This window comes from Nerophis ophidion, linkage group LG18, assembly GCF_033978795.1.
Source record: "Nerophis ophidion isolate RoL-2023_Sa linkage group LG18, RoL_Noph_v1.0, whole genome shotgun sequence".
NCBI classification, from domain to species: Eukaryota; Metazoa; Chordata; class Actinopteri; order Syngnathiformes; family Syngnathidae; genus Nerophis; species Nerophis ophidion.
In genome coordinates this window covers 30,032,066-30,057,314 of record NC_084628.1, presented here as the reverse complement: position 1 = coordinate 30,057,314, position 25,249 = coordinate 30,032,066, and the positions used below count along the sequence as shown (strand labels likewise).

The following is a 25,249-nucleotide window of genomic DNA, read 5'->3' as shown; positions in this document are numbered from 1 at the left end:
CAAGAGATGCGAAAGTCCCTCGTTTGGTTTTTACCGGCGATGCTACGACAGAGATGGCACAGAGATGTCAAGAATGTCTGGATATCCTGCGACACTCAAAGCAGATGCATTCCCCACGATAAAGTCAATTAAATCACAAAGGTGAGTTTTGTTGATGTTATTGACTTATGTGCTAATCAGATATATTTGGTCGCGGCATGACTGCCAGCTAATCGATGCTAACATGCTATTTAGGCTAGCTGTATGTACATATTGCATCGTTATGCGTCATTTGTAGCTATATTTGCATCCAGCCTTTCCCTCCACCCACATTTAATGCCAAACAAACACTTACCAATCGATGGATTTAAGGTGATCCATTGTCAAGAGATGCGAAAGTCCCTCGTTTGGTTTTTACCGACGATGTTACGACAGAGATGGCACAGAGATGGCAAGAATGTCTGGATATCCTGCGACACTCGAAGCAGATGCATTCCCAACGATATAGTCAACGAAATCCCAAAGGTGAGTTTTGTTGATGTTAATGACTTATGTGCTAATCAAACATATTTGGTCGTGGCATGACTGCCAGCTAATCGATGCTAACATGCTATTTAGGCTAGCTGTATGTACATATTGCATCATTATGCCTCATTTGTAGCTATATTTGCATCCAGCCTTTCCCTCATCCACATTCAATGCCAAACAAACACTTACCAATCGATGGATTTAAGTTGCTCCAGTGTCAAGAGATGCGAAAGACCCTCGTTTGGTTTTTACCGGCGATGCTACAACAGAGATGGCACAGAGATGGCAAGAATGTCTGGATATCCTGCGACACTCAAAGCAGATGCATTCCCAACGATAAAGTCAACTAAATCACAAAGGTGAGTTTTGTTGATGTTATTGACTTATGTGCTAATCAGATATATTTGGTCGTGGCATGACTGCCAGCTAATCGATGCTAACATGCTATTTAGGCTAGCTGTATGTACATATTGCATCATTATGCCTCATTTGTAGCTATATTTGCATCCAGCCTTTCTCCTCATCCACATTCAATGCCAAACAAACACTTACCAATCGATGGATTTAAGTTGCTCCAGTGTCAAGAGATGCGAAAGACCCTCGTTTGGTTTTTCCCGGCGATGCTACAACAGAGATGGCACAGAGATGGCAAGAATGTCTGGATATCCTGCGACACTCAAAGCAGATGCATTCCCAACGATAAAGTCAACTAAATCACAAAGGGGAGTTTTTGTTGATGTTATTGACTTATGTGCTAATCAGACATATTTGGTCGCGGCATGACTGCCAGCTAATCGATGCTAACATGCTATTTAGGCTAGCTGTATGTACATGTGTAGCTGTATTTGCATCCAGCGTTTCCTTCCACTCAGATTTAATGCCAAACAAACACTTACCAATCAACGGATTTAAGTTGATCCAGTGTCACAAGATGCGAAACTTCCGATCGTTGGTCTGCACATTTTACTGTCGATGCTAAGGCAAACATGGCCGAATAGCGTCAATAGCTATTCGCTCAATAGCTTCAGTTTCTTCTTCAATTTCGTTTTCGCTATCTGCCTCCATACTCCAACCATCCGTTTCAATACATGCGTAATCTTTTGAATCGCTTAAGCCGCTGAAATCCGAGTCTGAATCCGAGCTAATGTCGCTATATCTTGCTGTGCTATCCACCATTTGTTTGTATTGGCATCGCTATGTGACGTCACGGGGGAAACGGACGGTGGATTCGCAGATAGCGAAAATCAGGCACTTTAAAGCTTTTTTAAGGGATATTCCGGGACGGGTACAATTTTGAAAAAAACTTCCAAAAATAAAAAAAGCCACTGGGAACTGATTTTTTATTGGTTTTAACCCTTCTGAAATTGTGATAATGTTCCCCTTTAACCTTAACATCGCTGGCAGGGAAAAATAAATCTCTAATGCTCACTTTGTCGACTTTAGTCAACTTTGGAGAAAAAAAAAAAGTTTCCAGTCTCCAGGGGCGGGGCTAGCCTTCATCCAGGGGGCGGGGCTAGCTTCCAAGCATTTAAAGACACAGTACCACTCATGTTTTTATTGACCCACTTTACAGCGAGGGTATCAAACGTAGGGCCCGAGGGCCGGATGAAGCCCGCAAACAGGTTTTATCTGGCCCGTGGGAAGACTTTGCTGAGTATAAAAATATACCTGAAATTTTTAAATGAATGAAACTGCGTTTTTTAAATGTGTCCACTAGATGTTGCAATAGCCATTCTTTGTATCTTTGTAGATGATGCTACATATGAACAAAATAAACCACATGATGTTAAAAAAAAATCAGTCTCGGAAAATGATCAAACTACATAAATAACATCATGTAATTTGATTTTAATTCAATTTGATTTATCTTGATGGATTGAAAATTAACACCACTGAGTTGACATCATTTATTCAGAAAATATCCGGCTCACTTAGGAGTAGATCTTTCTCCATGTGGCCCCCGATTTAAAATGAGTTTGAGACCTCTGCCCTACACCAGACCGGGTGTCGTCCCGATACCAGTATTTAGGTACCGGTACCAAAATGTATTTCCATACTTTTCGGTTCTTTTCTAAATAAAGGGGACCACAAAATATGTCATTATTGTCTTTATTTAAACTAAACATCTTAGAACACATTAAACACATGTTTATTTTATTTTAGTCCTTAAATAAAATAGTGAACATACTAGACAACTTGTCTTTTAGTAGTAAGTAAACAAACCAAGACTCCTAGTTAGTCTGCTGACACATGCAGTAACATCCATCCATCCATCCATTTCCTACCGCTTGTCCCTTACGGGGTCACGGGGGGCGCTGGCGCCTATCTCAGCTTCAATCGGGCGGAAGGCGGGGTACACCCTGGACAAGTCGCCACCTCATCGCAGGGCCGACACAGATAGACAGACAACATTCACACTCACATTCACACACTAGGGCCAATTTAGTGTTGCCAATCAACCTATCCCCAGGTGCATGTCTTTGGAAGTGGGAGGAAGCCGGAGTACCCGGAGGGAACCCACGCATTCACGGGGAGAACATGCAAACTCCACACAGATTGTGTCATTTATCATTCTATTATTTTGTCAACATTATTAAGGACAAGCGGTAGAAAATTAATTATTAATCGACTTGTTAATTTACTGTTAATATGTGCGTGCTTTCTCTTTTAACCTGTTCTGTCTACACTTCTGTTAAAATGTGATAATCACTTATTGTTTTGATGTTTGATACTTTACATTAGTTTTGGATGATACCACACATTTGGGTAACGATCCGATACCAAGTAATTACAGGATCATACATTGGTCATATTCAAACCTTCCATTTCCTGAGTTTATAAACATAATATGACCTATAAAAAATGAAACAATAGTTTGTGATGCTAAAAATATCGATTTAAAGGCCTACTGAAATGAGATTTTCTTATTTAAACGGGGATAGCAGGTCCATTCTATGTGTCATACTTGATCATTTCGCGATATTGCCATATTTTTGCTGAAAGGATTTAGTAGAGAACATCAACGATAAAGTTCACAACTTTTGGTCGCTAATAAAAAAGCCTTGCCTGTACCGGAAGTCGCAGACGATGACGTCACAAGGGTGAGGGCTCCTCACGTCCTCACATTGTTTATAATGCAACAAGAGCTATTCGGACCGAGAAAACGACAATTTCCCCATTAATTTGAGCGAGGATGAAAGATTTGTGGCTGATGATATTGATAGCGAAGGACTCGAAAAAAAAAGTAAAATAAATAAAGTTTTTAAAAAAAAGGCGATTGCATTGGGACGGATTCCGATGTTTTTAGACACATTTACTAGGATAACTCTGGGAAATCCCTTATCTTTCTATTGTGATTCTAGTGTTTTAGTAAGATTAAATAGTACCTGATAGTCAGAGGGGTGTGTCCACGGGTGTCTTGACGCCAGTGTCTGATGGAAGTTGACGGCAGCTGTATGGACGGCGCAAGCTCAGCTGATCTCCGGTAAGAGGCGACTTTTTACCACAATTTTCTCACCGAAACCTGCCGGTTGACTAGTGGTCGGGATCCATGTTCGCTTGACCGCTCTGATCCATAGTAAAGCTTCACCTCTGGGAATTTTAAACAACGAAACACCGTGTGTTTGTGTGGCTAAAGGCTAAAGCTTTCAACCTCCATCTTTCTACTTTGACTTCTCCATTATTAATTGAACAAATTGCAAAAAATTCAGCAACACAGATGTCCAGAATACTGTTTATTTGCGTGATGAAAAGAGATGACTTTTAGCCGCAAATGGTGCTGCGCTATGATGTCCCCTGCAACCCGGGACGTCACGCGCACAGCGTCATCATTCCACGACGTTTTCAACAACAAACTCCGCGGGAAATTTAAAATTGTAATTTGGTAAACTAAACCGGCTGTATTGGCATGTGTTACAATGTTAATATTTCATCATTGATGTATAAACTATCAGACTGCGTGGTGGGTAGTAGTGGGTTTCAGTAGGCCTTTAATTGACTAGATACACTCTTGTACTTGGTATCATTACAGTGGATGTCAGGTGTAGATCCACACATTGTTGACATTGTAACGCCGCTGAGCTATTGTATCCTTCTACAGTGTGTAGTGGAGCATGTTTAGGTATTCCTCGTCCTGCAGTGATGATACTTGTAAGAAATGTACTTCATTTGTCACCATGGAGGCGAGGATTCCGACGGCGGATGGAAATTAGCTGCTAGCTAGCTAGCCATGTCTTAAAAAGCCTCTTCCTGAGGGTGTTTCAGCGTTATAACTTCACCTTTATCTTTAATTTTTACACCAAAATGCGCCCATACTCCCTATTCTGTCCACACATTGTGTCTGTTTGTAAGTACTCCATGTGTGCGCGCTGCCGAACATGCTCCTCTGCTCGTAAAACCAGCAATGTCATGACGTGACCATGATCATCACTGTTCCTACTTATTGCCTTTTTATAAGCGGGGTTAGGTCTCTGCTTTTTGCATCCTGCCAGGATCTTCAGCTCTCACTGGATCGGTTCACAGCCGAGATTGAGGCGACTGTGGTGAAAATCCGCACTTCCAAGTCCGAGTCCATGGTTCTCGCCCGGGAAAGGGTGGAATGCCATCTCCGGGTTGGGGAGGAGATCTTGCCCCAAGTGGAGGAGTTCAAGTACCTCGGAGTCTTGTTCACGATTGAGGGAAGAGTGGACCGTGAGATCGATACAAAACTGTATCGATCCGTTGTGGTGAAGAAGAAGCTGAGCCAGAAGGCAAAGCTCTCAATTTACCGTTCGAGCTTTGGGTTATAAGACAAGATCACGGGTACAAGCGGCCGAAATGAGTTTCCTCCACAAGGTGGCGGGGCTCTCCCTTAGAGATAGGGTGAGAAGCTCTGCCATCCGGGAGGAGCTCAAAGTAAAGCTGTTGCTCCTCCACATGGAGAGGAGCCAGATGAGGTGGTTCGGGCATCTGGTTAGGATGCCACCCGAACGCCTCCCTAGGGAGGTGTTTAGGGCACGTCTGACCTGTAGGAGGCCACGGGGAAGACCCAGTTCACTTTGGGAAAACTGTCGCGCGGCTGGCCTGGGAACGCCTCGGGATCCCCCGGGAGGAGCTGGACCAAGTGGCTGGGGAGAGGGAAGTCTGGGCTTTTCTGCTTAGGTTGTTGCCCCCGCGACCCGACCTCAGATAAGCGAAAGAAAATGGATGGTTGGATCATAATATATTTTTATAATCATGTAATAACATCATAATGTATAAATATAATCTTATAAAAACATGATAATATAATAATACAATCATATAATAACATCATAATACACTAAAATAATCATATAATACCATCATGATAATATATTAATATAAACATATAAAACATAATATATTATTACAATCATATAATAAAATCATGATAATATATTAATATAATCATTAGATATAATAATCAAAATATATTAATAAAATCACTTTTAGAAAAAAAAATACTGATTTTTGTTAAAATGTCGTAAAGTGAAGTGAAGTGAATTATACTTTTATAGCGCTTTTTCTCTACTGACTCAAAGCGCTTTACATAGTGAAACCCAATATCTAAGTTACATTCAAACCAGTGTGGGTGGCACTGGAAGCAGGTGGGTAAAGTGTCTTGCCCAAGGACACAACGGCAGTGACCATGATGGCGGAAGAGGGGAATCGAACCTGCAACCCTCAAGTTGCTGGCACGGCCACTCTACCAACCGAGCTAAACCGCCCGGGACCCTTACACAAACAAAAGAAAAGTGTTACTTCAACAGCACAATACTGGTCCTGTAGTTGTAGGAGAAGTCTCTAAACCTAGTACTGGGTGTTGTTACATCACTAGTATTCCTTTAGTACAGTGTGTTGTTACATCACTAATATTCCTTTAGTACTGGGTGTTGTTACATCACTAATATTCCTTTAGTACTGGGTGTTGTTACATCACTAGTATTCCTTTAGTACTGGGTGTTGTTACATCACTAGTATTCCTTTAGTACTGGGTGTTGTTACATCACTAGTATTCCTTTAGTACTGGGTGTTGTTACATCACTAGTATCCCTTTAGTACTGGGTGTTGTTACATCACTAGTATTCCTTTAGTACTGGGTGTTGTTACATCACTAGTATTCCTTTAGTACTGGGTGTTGTTACATCACTAGTATTCCTTTAGTACAGTGTGTTGTTACATCACTAATATTCATTTAGTACTGGGTGTTGTTACATCACTAATATTCCTTTAGTACTGGGTGTTGTTACATCACTAATATTCCTTTAGTACTGGGTGTTGTTACATCACTAATATTCCTTTAGTACTGTGTGTTGTTACATCACTAATATTCCTTTGGTACCGGGTGTTGTTACATCACTAATATTCCTTTAGTACTTGGGGTTACATCATCAATATTTATATCGTACTGGGTGTTGTTACATCACTAATATTCCTTTAGTACTTGGGGTTACATCATCAATATTTATTTCGTACTGGGTGTTGTTACATCACTAATATTCCTTTAGTACTTTTGGTTACATCATCAATATTTATTTTGTACTGGGCGTTGTTACATCACTAATATTCCTTTAGTACTTGGTGTTGTTACATCACTAATATTCCTTTAGTACTGGGTGTTGTTACATCACTAATATTCTTTTAGTACTTGGGGTTACATCATCAATATTTATTTCGTACTGGGTGTTGTTACATCACTAATATTCCTTTAGTACTTTTGGTTACATCATCAATATTTTGTTCGTACTGGGCGTTGTTACATCACTAATATCCCTTTAGTACTGGGTGTTGTTACATCACTAATATTCCTTTAGTACTGGGTGTTGTTACATCACTAATATTCTTTTAGTACTTGGGGTTACATCATCAATATTTATTTCGTACTGGGCGTTGTTACATAACTAATATTCCTTTAGTACTGGGTGTTGTTACATCACTAATATTCCTTTATTACTGGGTGTTGTTACATCACTAATATTCCTTTAGTACTGGGTGTTGTTACATCACTAATATTCCTTTAGTACTGGGTGTGGTTACATCACTAATATTCCTTTAGTACTCGGTGTTGTTACATCACTAATATTCCTGTAGTACTGGGTGTTGTTACATCACTAATATTCCTTTAGTACTGGGTGTTGTTACATCACTAATATTCCTTTAGTACTGGGTGTGGTTACATCACTAATATTCCTTTAGTACTCGGTGTTGTTACATCACTAATATTCCTGTAGTACTGGGTGTTGTTACATCACTAATATTCCTTTAGTACTTGGTGTTGTTACATCACTAATATTCCTTTAGTACTGGGTGTGGTTACATCACTAGTATTCCTTTAGTACTGGGTGTTGTTACATCACTAATATTCCTGTAGTACTGGGTGTTGTTACATCACTAATATTCCTTTAGTACTGGGTGTTGTTACATCACTAATATTCCTTTAGTACTGGGTGTTGTTACATCACTAATATTCCTTTAGTACTGGGTGTTGTTACATCACTAATATTCCTGTAGTACTGGGTGTTGTTACATCACTAATATTCCTTTAGTACTGGGTGTTGTTACATCACTAATATTCCTTTAGTACTGGGTGTTGTTACATCACTAATATTCCTGTAGTACTGGGTGTTGTTACATCACTAATATTCCTTTAGTACTGGGTGTTGTTACATCACTAATATTCCTTTAGTACTGGGTGTTGTTACATCACTAATATTCCTTTAGTACTGGGTGTTGTTACATCACTGATATTCCTTTAGTACTGGGTGTTGTTACATCACTAATATTCCTGTAGTACTGGGTGTTGTTACATCACTAATATTCCTTTAGTACTGGGTGTTGTTACATCACTAATATTCCTTTAGTACTGGGTGTTGTTACATCACTAGTATTCCTTTAGTACTGGGTGTTGTTACATCACTGATATTCCTTTAGTACTGGGTGTTGTTACATCACTAATATTCCTTTAGTACTGGGTGCTGTTACATTACTAATATTAAGGACTGGGTGTTGTTACATCACTAATATTTAGTACTGGGTGTTGTTACATCACAAAGATTTAGTACTGGGTGTTGTTAAATCACTAATATTCCTTTAGTACTGGGTGTTGTTACATCACTAATATTCCTTTAGTACTCGGTGTTGTTACATCACTAATATTCCTTTAGTATTGGGTGTTGTTACATCACTAATATTCCTTTAGTACTGGGTGTTGTTACATCACTAATATTCCTTTAGTACTGGGTGTTGTTACATCACTAATATTCCTTTAGTGCTGGGTGTTGTTACATCACTAATATTATTTTAGTATTGGGGGTTACATCATCAATATTTATTTAGTACTGGGTGTTGTAACACCACTAAGAATTTTTAGTACTGGGTGTGGTTACATAACTAATACTAGTACTGGGTGTGGTTACATCACTAATACTAGTACTGGGTGTTGTTACATCACTAATGTTCCTTCAGTAGACGTGGGTCTGCGAGGGGACCACCCACTTGGAGGTGTTCTCATGTTTGCTCCACATCTTCAGACATCTGCACCCCCACTTTGGCTCCTGATGGCCCTCTCATGTCCTCACGTGTCCTCCTGCTTGGTTACACACGATCAATCTTTGGCCCACTTGTGTTTCACTGCCTGCTGTTAGCATCATGGTAGCATTCCTTTTAGCATGATGCTAACATTCTGCTTAGCATCATGTAGCTATTGCTTTTAGAAATAAATGATGGTTCGTGCACGTGTTAGATTTCCTGGCTGTATCTCCTCTTATCCACAAACATGATTCTCACTTCCACTGGTGTTCGTTACTCCCCCATAGTAGTTCAAGATTAAGCGTGTGTGTGCGTGTGTATGTGTGTGTGTGTGTGTGTGGGGGGGGGGGGGGGACTTTGAAGGACTCATGATGGTGCCTCAAAGGACAACCCAGTGACTCCAGGACACACAACAAACTAGTGGACACACAACAATGATGCAACATAACCACACTTTCCACACCCCCTGGTGGACACAAAGTTTTTTTGTTTCAAAGATAAACTTCTTAACATTTTACAACTTGTCACACACACACACACACACACACACACACGCACGCGCGCGCGCACGCACGCACACACACACACACACACGCACACACACACACGCACACACACACCACAGGGGTACCATTGAGACGTGAGGACGTGTGCAGCAAGTCTGAGCAGATCAGCAGCAGACAAAAGTCCACATGTTTTTTAGCAGAATAGTACACACCTGAGAGGAGACACGCCGTCTGCTGAGGGGCAGTAAATAATAATTTAGTAGTTTATGTAAAAATAATATAGTAGTTTATAAGTAAAAATTATACAGTAATGAATGTAAAAATAATTATGAATATAAAAATAATATAGTTGTTCAGGTAAAAAAATATATATGGTGGTGAATGTAAAAATAATATAGCAGTGAATGTAAAAATAATATACTGTAGTAGTGAAAGTAAAAATAACAAAGCAGTGTATGTAAAAATAATATAGTAGTGAAGGTACAAATAATATAGTAATGAATGTAAAAATTATGTAATAGTGATTGTATGATATATATACTATTAATACTAGTATGATGTAAACCATGAATACTAGTATAATGTAAACAATGGATACTAGTATGATGTAAATAATGAATACTAGTATGAACTAAACAATGAATACTAGTATGATGTAAACAATGAATACTAGTATAATGTAAACAATGGATACTAGTATGATTTAAATAATGAATACTAGTATGAACTAAACAATGAATACTAGTATGATGTAAAACAACATACAGTATAATGTAAACAAAATATTACTAGTATGATGTAAATCACAAATAATAGTATGATGTAAACAAAATAATACTAATATGATTTAAACCATGAATATTAGTATGATGTAAACTATGAATACTAGTATGATGTAAACAAAATAATACTAGTATGATGTAAACCACAAATACTAGTATGATGTAAACCATTAAAACTAGAATGATGTAAACCATGAATACGAGTATAATGTGAACTATGACTACTAATATGATGTAAACTATGAATACTAGTATGATGTAAACTATGAATACTAGTATGAACTAAACAATGAATACTAGTATGATGTAAACAATGACTAGTATGATGTAAACAATGAATATTAGTATGATGTAAAACAACATGCAGTATGATGTAAACCACGAATATCAGTATGATGAAAACATGAAGACTAGTATGATGTAAACCATGAATACTAGTATGATGAAAACAATGAATACTAGTATAATGTGCACCATGAATACTACTATGATGTAAACTATGAATACTGGTAGAATGTACACAAAAGAATGCTTGTATAATGTAAACAATGAATACTACTATGATGTAAACAATGAATACTACGATGAATTAAACAATGAATACTAGTATGATGTAAAACAACATACAGTGTGATGTAAACAAAATAATACTAGTAGGATGTGAACCATGAATATTAATATGATGTAAACCATGAATACTAGTATGATGAAAACAATGATAGTATGATGTAAACCATGAATATTAGTGTGATGTAAACCATGAATACTAGTGTGATGTAAACCATGAATACTAGTGTGATGTAAACATGAAGACTAGTATGATGTAAACCACGGATACTAGTATAATGTAAACCATGAATATTAGTATGATGTAAACCATGAATACTAGTATGATGTAAACCATGGATACTATCCATCCATCCATTTTCTACCGCTTATTCCCTTTTGGATACTAGTGTAATGTAAACCATGAATATTAGTATGATGTAAACCATGAATACTAGTATGATGTAAACCATGGATACTAGTATGATGTAAACCATGAATACTTGTATAATGTAAACCATGGATACTAGTATGATGTAAAGCATGAATACTAGTGTGATGTAAACATGAAAACTAGTATGATGTAAACCATGAATACTAGTATGATGTAAACCATGAATACTAGTATAATGTAAACCATGAATATTAGTATAATGGAAATCATGAAGACTAGTATGATGTAAACCATGGATACTAGTATAATATAAACCATGAATATTAGTATGATGTAAACCATGAATACTAGTATAATGTAAACCATGGATACTTGTATGATGTAAACCATGAATACTAGTGTGATGTAAACATGAAGACTAGTATGATATGAATACTAGTACGATGTAAACCATGAATACTAGTATAATGTAAACCATGAATATTGGTATAATGTAAATCATGAAGACTAGTATGATGTAAACCATGGATACTAGTATAATATAAACCATGAATATTAGTATGATGTAAACCATGAATACTAGTATGATGTAAACCATGAATACTAGTATAATGTAAACCATGGATATTAGTATAATGTAAATCATGAATATTAGTATAATGTAAATCATGAAGACTAGTATGATGTAAACCATGGATACTAGTATAATATAAACCATGAATATTAGTACGATGTAAACCATGAATACTAGTATGATGTAAACCATGAAGACTAGTATAATGTAAACCATGGATACTAGTATAATGTAAACCATGAATATTAGTATGATGTAAACCATGAGTACTAGTATGATGTAAACCATGGATACTGGTATAATGTAAACCATGAATATTAGTATGATGTAAACCATGAATACTAGTATGATGTAAACCATGAAGACTAGTATGATGTAAACCATGGATACTGGTATAATGTAAACCATGAATATTAGTATGATGTAAACCATGAATACTAGTATGATGTAAAACATGAATACTAGTATGATGTAAACCATGAATACTTGTATAATGTAAACCATGGATACTTGTATGATGTAAACCATGAATACTAGTGTGATGTAAACCATGAATACTAGTATGATGTAAACCATGAATACTAGTATGATGTAAACCATGAATACTAGTGTAATGTAAACCATGAATATTAGTATAATGTAAATCATGAAGACTAGTATGATGTAAACCATGGATACTAGTATAATATAAACCATGAATATTAGTATGATGTAAACCATGAATATTAGTATGATGTAAACCATGAATACTAGTATAATGTAAACCATGGATACTAGTATGATGTAAACCATGAATACTAGTGTGATGTAAACATGAAGACTAGTATGATGTAAACCATGGATACTAGTATAATGTAAACCATGAATATTATATAATGTAATCCATGAATACTACTAGTATGATGTAAACCAGGGGTCGGCAACCCAAAATGTTGAAAGAGTCATATTGGACCAAAAATACAAAAACAAATCTGTCTGGAGTCGCAAAAAATTAAAAGCCATATTACATACAGATAGTGTGTCATGAGATATACATTTAATTATGAGGACTTAAAGTAAACTAAATGAGCTCAAATATAGCTACAAATGAGGCATAATGATGCAATATGTACATACAGCTAGCCTAAATAGCATGTTAGCATCGATTAGCTTGTAGTCATGCAGTGACCAAATATGTCTGATTAGCACTCCACACAAGTCAATAACGTCAACAAAACTCACCTTTGTGCATTCATGCACAACGTTATAAGTTTGGTGGACAAAATCAGACAGAAAAAGTGGCATAAATCACGTTTGAGAAAGTCGGAGAAAGTTGGACATGTCAACAAACTAGGGTGAGTTCAAGGACAGCCAAAATTAGTAGGACAAAACGGCGCTCGTCAAATACTCGAATCAGTGAAGCATGTTTAATATAAACAGTGTGCTTTACAACAATTAGGGAGGTTGGTGTCATATTTTTCCTCCTACAGAAACCAAAAATATATATTTTTCCCCTCATCATTTCCGTGTTCCATATATTTTTCAAAAAGCTCCAGAGAGCCACTAGGGCGGCGCTAAAGAGCCATGGGTTGCCAACCCCTGATATAAACCATGAATACTATGATGCAAACAAAAGAATACTCGTACTGTCGTTTCATTCAGTAGCATATCTATGAGAGTTTCTTATGGAAAAAAAAAACTTGCACATGGCGCAATTAGCGTAGGTCAAAGTTCAGATAATTTTCTGGGGCTGGAGTATAGTAATCAAAGACAATCAATGAGTGTGATCAGAAACAATCAATGTTTACTTACAAGTCAACAACATTTGTCACATACAAACACTTCATCTTACTCACTGCAGCATCTTCTCCATAAGGCACACCTGGTTTCAAGTAGTGTGTGTGTGTGTGTGTGTGTGTGTGTGTGTGTGTGTGTGTGTGTGTGTGTGTGTGTGCGTGTGTGTGTGTGTGTGTGAGTGTGTGTCAGTGCAGTCCACCTTTGCGGTGCAGCTGCAGGTTGAGTCGGTCCAGAGACTGACAGATGCTCTGCTCCTCCAAGGAGATGGATGTAGGAGGCGGTACTCGGCGACGCTGCATCCTCTGTAGTGGGCCCGTTCCTGTGGCAACCAAGGTAGCACCTTCCCCCAAAGGAGAACAGGTGTACGTGTCGGCCAGTGTCGGCCAGACAATGCGGCGTTGTACTTTTTCCACCTTTGGTCACATGACGTGACTTGGTGAACTGGGTGATGTGTTCCTGAAAGCAACCTTTGCTTGGGTCCAGGTTCCATCCTCTGACGTGTGCTCCTGCTGCCTCCGCAGCCTGGATGCAAACAACATTTTAAAATCTGCAACTTGAAAAGTCCCACAGAAACTTGGACGGGCCTGTTATCTGTGCCCTGGACCTCTGGCCTGGTGTCGGTCCACTCTGGCATACTTCTAAGATGGCGGCAAGTATTCAAATCCATGATTTTTAGGTTGGAACGTACAAAATTAGCTGAAAAGTTAGCATAAAACGTCAGCATGGTAATAAAAGAGACATTGGCATACTTTTAAGATGGCACCAAATGTCAAAATCTATGAGTTTTAGGTTTAAACGTACAAAATTAGCTAAAAAGCTAGCATAGAATGTTTGCACCCTAATGTTAGCATGATGACGAAAGAGAAATTGGCCTACTTTTAGGATGGGTGTCAAGTATCCAAATCCATGATTTTTAGGTTTAAACGTACACAGTTACCTAAAAAGCTAGCACAAAAAGTATGCATGCTAACATTAGAGACAATGGCATACTTCTAAGATAGCAACAAATGTCAAAATCTATGATTTTTAGGTTTAAAAATGCAACATTAGCTAAAAAGCTATCATAAAATGTTAGCATGCTAATGTTAGCATACTGACCTAAGAGACATTGGCATACTTCTAAGACAACAACAAATGTCAAAATCTATGATTTTTAGGTGTAAACATACACGTTTAGCCAAAATCTATCAAAAAACCTTCGCATGCTAATGTTAGCATGCTAACATAAGAGACATTGGCATGCTTCAAAGATGGCACCAAATGTCAACATCTATGAGTTTTAGATTTAAACATACAAAATTTGCTAAAAAGCCAGCATAATACTTTAGCATGCTAACATAAAAGACATTAGCAGTAAAAATGTCACATTTTTAAGACGATAACTCAGTGTTTGCGTAAGAGGCAAGCGTGGGAGTAGCGTTTGTTTTCACCTTGCCAAGACGGCAGCTTGAAGTCCGTTTTTTCCATGTTTGCAAACACATGTCTGTGCCTGAAATGTGTTAGGTGGAGAAAATGTTGTGTGTGTTCGGGGGGAAGTGAGGACTCACAGAGTCAAAAGTGTATACACCGGAGGTAAAACTTGTTGGATTGTACCATTTGTTATCATAAAATTGGTAATAAAAGTTAAAAATAGCGTCAGAAGTTGTGTGATTTCTTCTGGGTGCTACAATGTATTATACTATATCAATTTGTATGACACACTCACTACCTGCATGGACACTGTTAGTGTTTTATAATGCATTTTAAAAAGTACTTATATTGTTTGCAAATATACTTGTTTTTAAAATAAGTTCTATGAATCTGATCATGAACCAAATAGTCAAGTATTACGCCACAAATGACGAACTATTCCTTTTTCTTAATGGACTGGAGACGGACGATGGAGACAAAACATGATAACAACTTCCACATTCCTCAGACTTCTTCAGCCAGAAGAAGCTTCCTGAAGTACAGGTGTATTGAGGTCTGAACATGTTTTCCTCTTAAAGGGACAGTAGCGGTATCACTCCTTGCCTGCTAATGGATGTGGACATTTGGGGTCATCAATAATGATATCATTTGAGTTTCAGTAAAATGATATCATTTCCCTGTACTGTGTCCCCAATGTTTGTTATATATACATATATGTATATATATATATATATATATATATATATATATATATATATATATATATATATATATATATATATATATATATATATATATATATATACATATATATATATATATATACATATATGTATAAAAAATGTGTATATATATATATATATGTATATATATATATATATGCATAAAAAATGTGTATTTATAATGCATGTATATACACAGTATGTTTATATATACGAACCCCGTTTCCATATGAGTTGGGAAATTGTGTTAGATGTAAATATAAACGGAATACTAGTGATTTAGGGCTATATAAGTAAACATTGATTGATTGATTGAATACAATGATTTGCAAATCCTTTTCAACCCATATTCAATTGAATGCACTACAAAGACAAGATATTTGATGTTCAAACTCATAAACTTTGTTTTTTTTTTGCAAATAATAATTAACTCGGAATTTCATGGCTGCAAGACGTGCCAAAGTAGTTGGGAAAGGGCATGTTCACCACTGTGTTACATCACCTTTTTGTGATTAAAATTATTCAACCCCCACATAATTTTGGTGTTTTAGCACGTAGGACATTTATTCCGTATTTTGTTTATAGTCATATCAAATAAAGATGCATTAAATAGACAAAGGCAACTTGAATTACAACATTATATTTTGTAACATACCAAACAGTGTCAATTCTCTTAATATCTCATTGACAAAATTATTCAACCCCTTGAAGATCATAACTCTTAACAGAATTTGAATAAGGTCTTTTCAAACAGGTGTTGAAAACACCTGTAGATGTGATTAGAACCATAACCAGCAACAATTAAACTGATTGAAAAAGACTGTGACGCTCAGCTTCTTGTAGATGGTCAATGGTGTATTTGCAACATGGTGAAGTCCAGGGAGTGGTCAAAGAAGTCAAGAGAGGAGGTAATTTCTCTTCATAATAAAGGATATGGATATAAGAAAATAGCACAGACATTACACATTCCAAGAGACACAGTTGGGAGCATAATTTGCAAGTTTAAAGCTAAAGGCACAGTGGAAACACTACCTGGGCGTGGTAGAAAGCGGATGCTGTGTGCAACTGCTATCCGGTATTTGAAGCGTACAGTGGTGAAAAACCCCCGGATAACAGCTGAGGAACTACAACAGGACATTGCAGAGGGGGGAACGCAGGTTTCGTCCCAGACAATAAGGCGCGGACTACAAGATGAAGGCCTCCATGCCAGAACTCCCAGGCGCACCCCACTTCTGACTACCAGGAACAAGAAAAATAGACTCCAGTATGCCAAAAATCCTCTGGACAAACCCCAAAGGTTTTGGGAAACTGTTCTATGGAGTGATGAGACAAAAGTGGAACTCTTTGGGCCTATGAATCAACGTTATGTCTGGAGGAGAAAAAATTAAGCTTACAAAGAGAAGAACACCTTGCCTACTGTTAAGCATGGTGGGGGTCAATCATGCTCTGGGGCTGTTTCTCTGCCTCAGGTACCGGGAATCTCCAGCGCGTTCAAGGCATTATGAATTCTATTTCCTACCAGGATATATTAGCTGCAAATGTCATGAAGTCAGAGACGAAGCTGAGGCTTAGGAGACGTTGGACCTTCCAACAGGACAACGATCCCAAGCATACCTCCAAACCAACATCAGAGTGGTTGCAGAAGAAGGGCTGGAAGACTCTGGAGTGGCCTTCACAGTCGCCAGACCTAAATCCTATAGAAAACCTGTGGTGGGACTTGAAGAAAGCAGTTGCAGCACGCAAGCCCAAGAATATGAATGAACTGGAGGCCTTTGCCCAAGAGGAATGGGCTAAAATACCTGTAGATGGTTGCAAGAAGCTTGTCTCCGGTTATGTATCACGTTTGAAGGATGTAATTACTGCCAAAGGGTGTTCTACTAAGTACTAAAGATGCATGTAACTAGGGGGTTGAATCATTTTGTCAATGAGATATTAAGAAAAATATCCTTTTTTGGTATTTTGTAAAATACAGTGTTACAATCTAAGTTGCATTTGTCTATTTGACACATCTTTATTTGATATGACTATAAACATGTATTGTGAGATTTTGGCCAAAAACCTCCTTCCCTCAGTCAGATCATTGAAGATGAGTCGTGGCTGGATCTTCCAACATGACAATGACCCAAAGCACACATCCAGGAAAACCAAGAAGTGGCTTCGTAAGAACCAAATCAAGGTTTCGGAGTGGCCTCGCCAGTCTCCAGACCTAAATCCAATTGAAAATCTTTGGAGGGAGCTGAAAGTCTGTGTTACTCAGCGACTGCCCAGAAACCTGACTGATCTAGAGAAGATCTGTGTGGAGGAGTGGGCCAAAATCCCTCCTGCAGTCTGTGCAAACCTGGTGAAGAACTACAGGAAACGTTTGACCTCTGTAATTGCAAACAAAGGCTACTCTACCAAATATTAATGTTGGTGTTCAAATACTTATTTTCAACTTTATTACACAAATAAATTGTTAAAAAATCATAGATTGTGATTTCTGGATTTTTCTTTCTATGTTATCTCTCATACAGTGGACATGAACCGACCGTGAAAATTTCAGATCCCTTCATGATTTCTAAGTGGGAGAACTTGCAAAATAGCAGGGTGTTCAAATACTTATTTTCTTCACTGTATATATATATATATATATATATATATATATATATATATATGTATATATATATATATATATATATATATATATATATATATATATATATACATATATATATATATATGTATATCTATATATATATATATCTATATGTATATATATATATGTATGTATATACATGTATATATATATATGTCTATATATATATGTATATCTATATATATATATAGATATACATATATATATAGACATATATATATATACATATACATATAGATATATATATATATATATATATATATATATATATATATATATATATATATATATATATATATATATATATATATATATAAAACCTATGCTTACAGGTGCAGCTAGTGCCACCTTGTGGCCAACTTGAGGTGTAATTACCTTCTGTGATTCAGGAGTTCTTCTGCAGCTGGTAGCAGGACTGTGTCTCAGGTGGTCCAGGCAGGATGTGTTCCCCAGACGAGTGTCAGCTGTGTGGAAGAGAAGGGATGCAGAAAAGATGGCTGACTTTAACGGGCGTGCGAGTGTTTAATTACCAGCGCCGCCGACGAAGGCACTGCGGACATCTTGACAAAGCTTGTAGATGTCCTGGTCAGTGGGGGTGCAGTCCAACACCCTCTCCCTGTACGATGCTCCGTGGCCTCTGGCCCCGCCCTGCTGCCAAAAAACCGGCGTGGCTCTCCAGCCGCTGTCGGGCGTGGGGCGGCGCCAAGTGGGGAGCAAGCGTGCGTTGGTCACGCCGCCGTCGCCTGTGACGGGATGCTCCTGGTGTAGGACGTCCCCGGGGGACCGGCGGCCTGCAAGAGTCTGGTCCCCGCTGTGAAGTCCTCTTATGGGGCCCCCCTGCTTGGAGAAGGCCTGCCCGGTCCCCATCGTCCTCGCCCCCGTCTTGGCGATGGGCGGGGACACGAGAGCCGTCCTCTCAGGGACGCTGGCGCCGTCCTGCAGTGCCAGGCTGACCTGGACCCCGACGTCCGTCCAGGCCTGCAGGTGACCTCTGGGCAGATGTCCGGGGTTTTCCTCGTCCAGCCAGCGGAGCTTCTTTGCGCCATTCTTGTACTCACTGCCCTTGGACCTGGCTCTGGTCACCTCGACGCTGTCGCACACCAGAAAGTCCCCGGCTTTGAGCGAGCTGACGTAGGAGCGCGGGGAATCGCTCAAGGTTTCCCTGGACCCTGACAGACTTTTCAGGATCCCTTTGGTGAGTCCGACCCTGCAGGCCGGGGGAGACGTCACCTTGGACCATTTTGGACTTCCTGCGGGTGCCGTGTTGATGTGCTTCCACACGCCGGTGTCAGATGAAAACTTATTAAGATTGTTGATAGAGGTGTTCTTGTGGTCCGGCAGGTTGTAGTTGTCTCCGGGACACCCGCCCACCCGCGGCTGCATGGCCGCCGAGGCCGGCTCCGGGACCGTCGGATTGTTTGGACACTTGAGGTCTTGGGGCGGAGTTTCTGTGTAATGGAGGACGGCAATGACGGCGGGCTCTTCGTTCTCCAGACTGTCCCGACTGGACAGGCTGTCTGAGCCAAAGGAGACATTGTCGTCCTGGAACAGAACCAGAACCACCTTAGACTTTTTGCCTTCCTGCTGCAAACTTTTAACCAGGGGTGTCCTTTCAATTGGATGCAATGTAACTATCTATACACACACACACACACACACACACACACACACACACACACACACACACACACACACACACACACACACACACACACACACACACACACACACACACACACGCACACACGCACACACACATTTATATATACAAACCCCGTTTCCATATGAGTTGGGAAATTGTGTTAGATGTAAATATAAACGGAATACAATGATTTTCAAATCATGTTCAACCCATATTCAGTTGAATATGCTACAAAGATAACATATTCGATGTTCAAACTGACAAACATTTTTTTTTTTGCAAATGATCATGTTGCGGCACACGCGCAATCAGCGTCTTCCTTCGCTGCGGGACCACCCAGAGGACCAGCTGACAGCGCACGTGGACACGCCCACCCAGCGACAAGCCTGCCCTCACTTACCAATCTGCTCACCTGGTACTGATGAGGGCAAACTCATTAAAGAACCAGTGGACCAAAGGATCGGCGAGGGAACTTAGTTTCTCTATCGGATATCTGTCTCCCTTCCGTTGCCCTGGATTTGGACTGCCTCCCTCGTTTCCCGACTCCTCGCTCGCCCCCGGACTCTGACGTCTCTCTCTGCGCCACGGACCCCTTGCGTATCTTGGGGGGGGGATAGTACTGGTGGCTGTGCTGGTATGGTGGCACAGCTGCACCCAGACTGGTTACCACCTGCCAGACAAATTCCACCTGTCTTCCGTTTTTCCCAGCCGCAGCCGCCAGTTCCCTGGCTAGTCTCCGAGCTAGCACCAGTTCCCGAGCTAGCACCCGAGCTACCACCCGAGCTAGCACCAGTACCCAGGCTAGCCTCCGAGCTAGCACAAGTCCCCAGGCTAGCCTCCGAGCTAGCACCAGCCCCCCCGGCTAGCTTCCGAGCTAGCACCACCCCCCCGGCTAGCCTCCGAGCTAGCACCAGCCCCCCCGGCTAGCCCCCGAGCTAGCAACAGCCCCTCAGCTAGCCCCTGAGCTAGCACCAGCCCCCCGGCTAGCTCCCGGGCAAGCACCAGACCTTCGGATATCCCCTGAGCTAGCACCAGCCCCTCGGATAGGACGAGGAGGAGTGAGAAACGCCTGTTCTGTAATGCACAAAGCTAAATGCAACTCGACCTGCCTCGGCTAACGTTAGCCATGCTAACGTAACCTCTCGGCAAGAGCTATGACGCTAGACTCGCGAGAGTATGTGACGTATGTAAGAAGGCGGGCTTGTTTACGTCTGTAAAAAGGACAGACGAGAAGGAGTGAGACACGCCAGTAATGTAATGCATGCAGCTTAAAACAACGGTGTGAGAATATATAATCGAATATTACGATATAGTAATTTTCTATATCGGACCGAGACAAACCTGCGATATATCGTATATATCGATATATCGCCCAGCCCTATGTTGAAGGCAAACATCTTTGGCCTTTCCCAAATGTCCCGTTTTCCCCAGAATTTCCAGGAATTTCCCCCCAATGAAACAAACCTCTCCATATCCCACATTTCTCACCCGATTCTAACATCCACACACACCACTCTAATTGGACAACCAAACTACTATTTTCTAAGTTAAAAAAAAAATCCAGGAATTCCGGGTTTTCCAGATCCCTATTTTCACTTCTTCCTGAAACGTTTACAACCATCCACAAACACTACTATTCCAAGAGGTTGAAGGCAAAACATATTTTCCCTTTCCTAAATGTCCCGTTTTTCCCAGAATTCCCAGGAATTTCCGCCCAATGACACACACACCTCCATATCCCACATTTCTCATCCGAATTCCCAGAACTCTTGGTTTTTCAAAAGGCCTACTTCTACCTCTTCCTGGAAAGTTTTCACAGTCCACATTTTTCAACCATCTTTGACCATCCACCTTCAAAACATAACTCTTAGTTGGGAGAACAAAAGTTACCTTTTTTTGTACAAATTCCAGATTTTCCCTAGATTTTAGGAAGTCCAAAAGTACCAATTTTAGATGCAAACTCTTCCCACGTCAACATTTTTCAACCGATTTGAAAAATTCCAACGCAAACCTATTCATATCATCTAGGAAAATTGTGTTAGTATCAATATTTTCAATAATTCCTAGTTTCCCTCAAATGTTCAGGAAATTCCCAATCAAATGAATGATGTATTTATAGTTCTACAATGCCTGACATGTTTTAAAATTGTGCCCCATTTGTTTTTACTTGATTCCAACCGTTCAGCCATCCACACACACTACTATTCATAGATGTCGAAGGCAAAACATCTTTTCCCTTTCCCAAATGTCCTGTTTTTCCCAGAATTTCCAGGAATTTCCCGCCAAAAAACACACCTCTCCATAGCCCACATTTATCATCCGAATCCAACCGTTCCACCATCCACACACTTCATTCACCTTGGACAATCAAACTACTATTTTTTAAGTTATAAAAAAATTCCAGGAATTCCCAGAATTACGGATTTTCCAAAGCCCTATTTTCACTTCTTCATTAAACGTTATCAACCATCCACATACACTACTATTCCAAGATGTTTAAGGCAAAACAAATTTCCCTTTCCCAAATGTCCCGTTTTCCCCAGTATTTCCAGGAATTTCCCTCCAATGAAACAAACTTCTCCATATCCCACATTTCACATCTGATACCAACATCCACACACTCCACTTTAATTGGACAACCAAACTACTAATTTCCAAGTTAAAACATTTTTTTACAGGAATTCCGGGTTTTCCAATGCCCTATTTTCACTTCTTCCTGAAAAGTTTGCAACCATCCACACACACTACTACTCCTAGATGTCGAAGAAAAAACATATTTTCCCTTTCCCAAATGTCCCGTTTTTTCTAGAATTTCCAGAAATTTCCCCGCAATGAAAACAAACCTCTCCATAGCCCACATTTCTCATCCAATTCCAACCGTTCCAACATCCACACACTTCACTCACCTTGGACAATCAAACTACCATTTTGGAACTTAGAAAAAAATTCCAGGAATTCCCAGAACGCCTGGTTTTTCAAAAGCCCTATTTCTACCTCTTCCTGGAAAGTTTTCACAGTCCATATTTTTCAACCGTCTTTGACCATTCCACCTTCAAAACATTATTCTTAGTTGGGAGAACAAAAGTTACCTTTTTCTGTACAAATTCCTGATTTTCCCTAAATTTCAGGAAGTTGAAAAATACCAATTTTAGATGGAAACTCGTACTACGTCAACATTTTTCAACCGATTTAAAAAATTCCAACGCCAACCCATTAGTATCATCTAGGACAATTGTGCTAGTATCAATATTTCCAAAATTCCTGGTTTTCCCCACATTTCCAGGAAATTCCCATTCAAATGAATGGATGTATTCATAGTTATACCATACCTGACATGTTTTAAAATATTGGCCCATTTTTTTTACCCGATTCCAATCCTTCAGCCATCCACACAAACTACTATTCATAGATGTCGAAGGCAAAACATCTTTTCCCTTTCCCAAAAGTCCTGGTCTTCCCAGAATTTCCAGGAATTTCCCCCCAATGAAACAAACCTCTCCATATCCCACATTTCTCATCTGTTTCCAACCTTTCCAACATCCCCACACTCCATTCACCTTGGAGAATCAAACTATTATTTTCAAAGTTAAAAAAAGGCAAAACATCTTTTCCCTTTTCCAAATTTCCCGTTTTTCTCCGACTTTACCCCCAATGAAACAAACCGATTTGAACCGTTCCAACATCCACACACTCCACTCCCCTTGGACAATCAAGTATTTCACTTCTAGGCGGTTCACGCACATAGGAATCCTAAATTTGAGTGAATTATTAGTTCACTGGCTAACTATATTTTGAATTATATTATCACAAGTGTATATATTTTATCTGCTGAAGTAGTCCCGTTGTAAACGGACGCTGGCAGCCTACCTGCCCGCTGTGCTCTGGGTGCTTCTCCTGCATCCTGGGAGGCTCCTCCACCCATTTCACGCAGCAGCTCTGCTCGGGGACCACAGCCGGGCTCTGGTGGGGTGGCGATGGTGACACGGCGGGGGGCCTGGAAGTGTTCCTTGTTTGACACAGAGATTAAAGGAACCTGACTCATGTGACCTCAGGATTCTTTGCTGATTGTAAAAATGCAGCAGTTTTTTCAGAATGTTGACATATTTTCAAGATTTTTTTTATCTTTTCACGGAAACCACATGTGATTTCATCAATTTGTTATCAATATTTCAGCTGTTTTTTGTCATCTGAACCTCAAAAAGCACAGGGTTTCAACAACAACAACAAAAAAAACGCATAATTTTATCACACCTTTATTTATGTGAAAACATTTTTCATCTTTTTTTAGTCAAACCGAACAAATTAATAGGAAACCTTTTTTAGTGTAAAATGACAAATGGAGAAGTGAGCCAACCTTAGAGTGGGATAATAAACCCTGGTGTCTGCCTTGCAGGACCAGTGCAGTACTGCTGCCTGCCACAGTACTGCTGCCTGCCACAAGGGGGAGGGAAGATTTTAAGGATACTTTGCCACTAGTCTTACCTGTGACGGAGCAGGAAGGGGCTAGGAATACTTTTGTCATCCGAAGATGGACTTTTTCCATGCGCCTCTTCCAGCACAATGTGGCCCCTAACAAATGATGGAGCCTTAAACACAGCACGTGATCTACGTCTGGTGATCATAGATATTATATGATCATATTATCACTTATATACATTATTATAAATATTATATGATTATATTACTACTTCTATACATGAATATAAATATTATATGACCTTATTATTACTTCTATACATGAATATAAATATTACATAACCATATTACTTCTTCTATGCACTATGATCATATTTTAATTTTCCTGAAGGAACTCTCCTGAAGGAATCAATAAAGTACTATCTATCTATCTATCTATCTATCTATCTATCTATCTATCTATCTATCTATCTATCTATCTATCTATCTATCTATCTATCTATCTATCTATCTATCTATCCATCCATCCATCCATCCATCCATCCATCCATCCATCCATCCATCCATCCATCCATCCATCCATCCATCCATCCATCTATCTATCTATCCATCTATCCATCTATCCATCTATCCATCCATCTATCTATCCATCTATTGTTACTTTGATACATTAATATGATTATATGACCATATTGTTACTTCTATACATTATTAAAATACTATAGGATGATATTATTACTTCTATACATTAATATAAATCTAATATGATCGTATAGTTACTTCTATACATTATTATAAACATCACGTGATCAT

At 39.2% G+C, this 25,249-nt stretch overlaps 1 protein-coding gene across 1 annotated transcript in view; it reads right to left on the bottom strand.

Moving 5' to 3' along the window:
- LOC133537434 (uncharacterized) overlaps nucleotides 1-25,249 on the bottom strand; it is a 46,551-nt gene that overhangs the window by 17,597 nt on the left and 3,705 nt on the right. The window contains exons 4-8 of the mRNA XM_061878440.1: nucleotides 23,888-24,026; nucleotides 18,909-19,920; nucleotides 18,754-18,842; nucleotides 13,978-14,133; nucleotides 13,811-13,913 (exon numbers count right to left, since the gene is read on the bottom strand). Coding sequence (XP_061734424.1) covers nucleotides 13,811-13,913; nucleotides 13,978-14,133; nucleotides 18,754-18,842; nucleotides 18,909-19,920; nucleotides 23,888-24,026 — 1,499 coding nt within the window. The remainder of the gene's footprint in view (nucleotides 1-13,810; nucleotides 13,914-13,977; nucleotides 14,134-18,753; nucleotides 18,843-18,908; nucleotides 19,921-23,887; nucleotides 24,027-25,249) is intronic.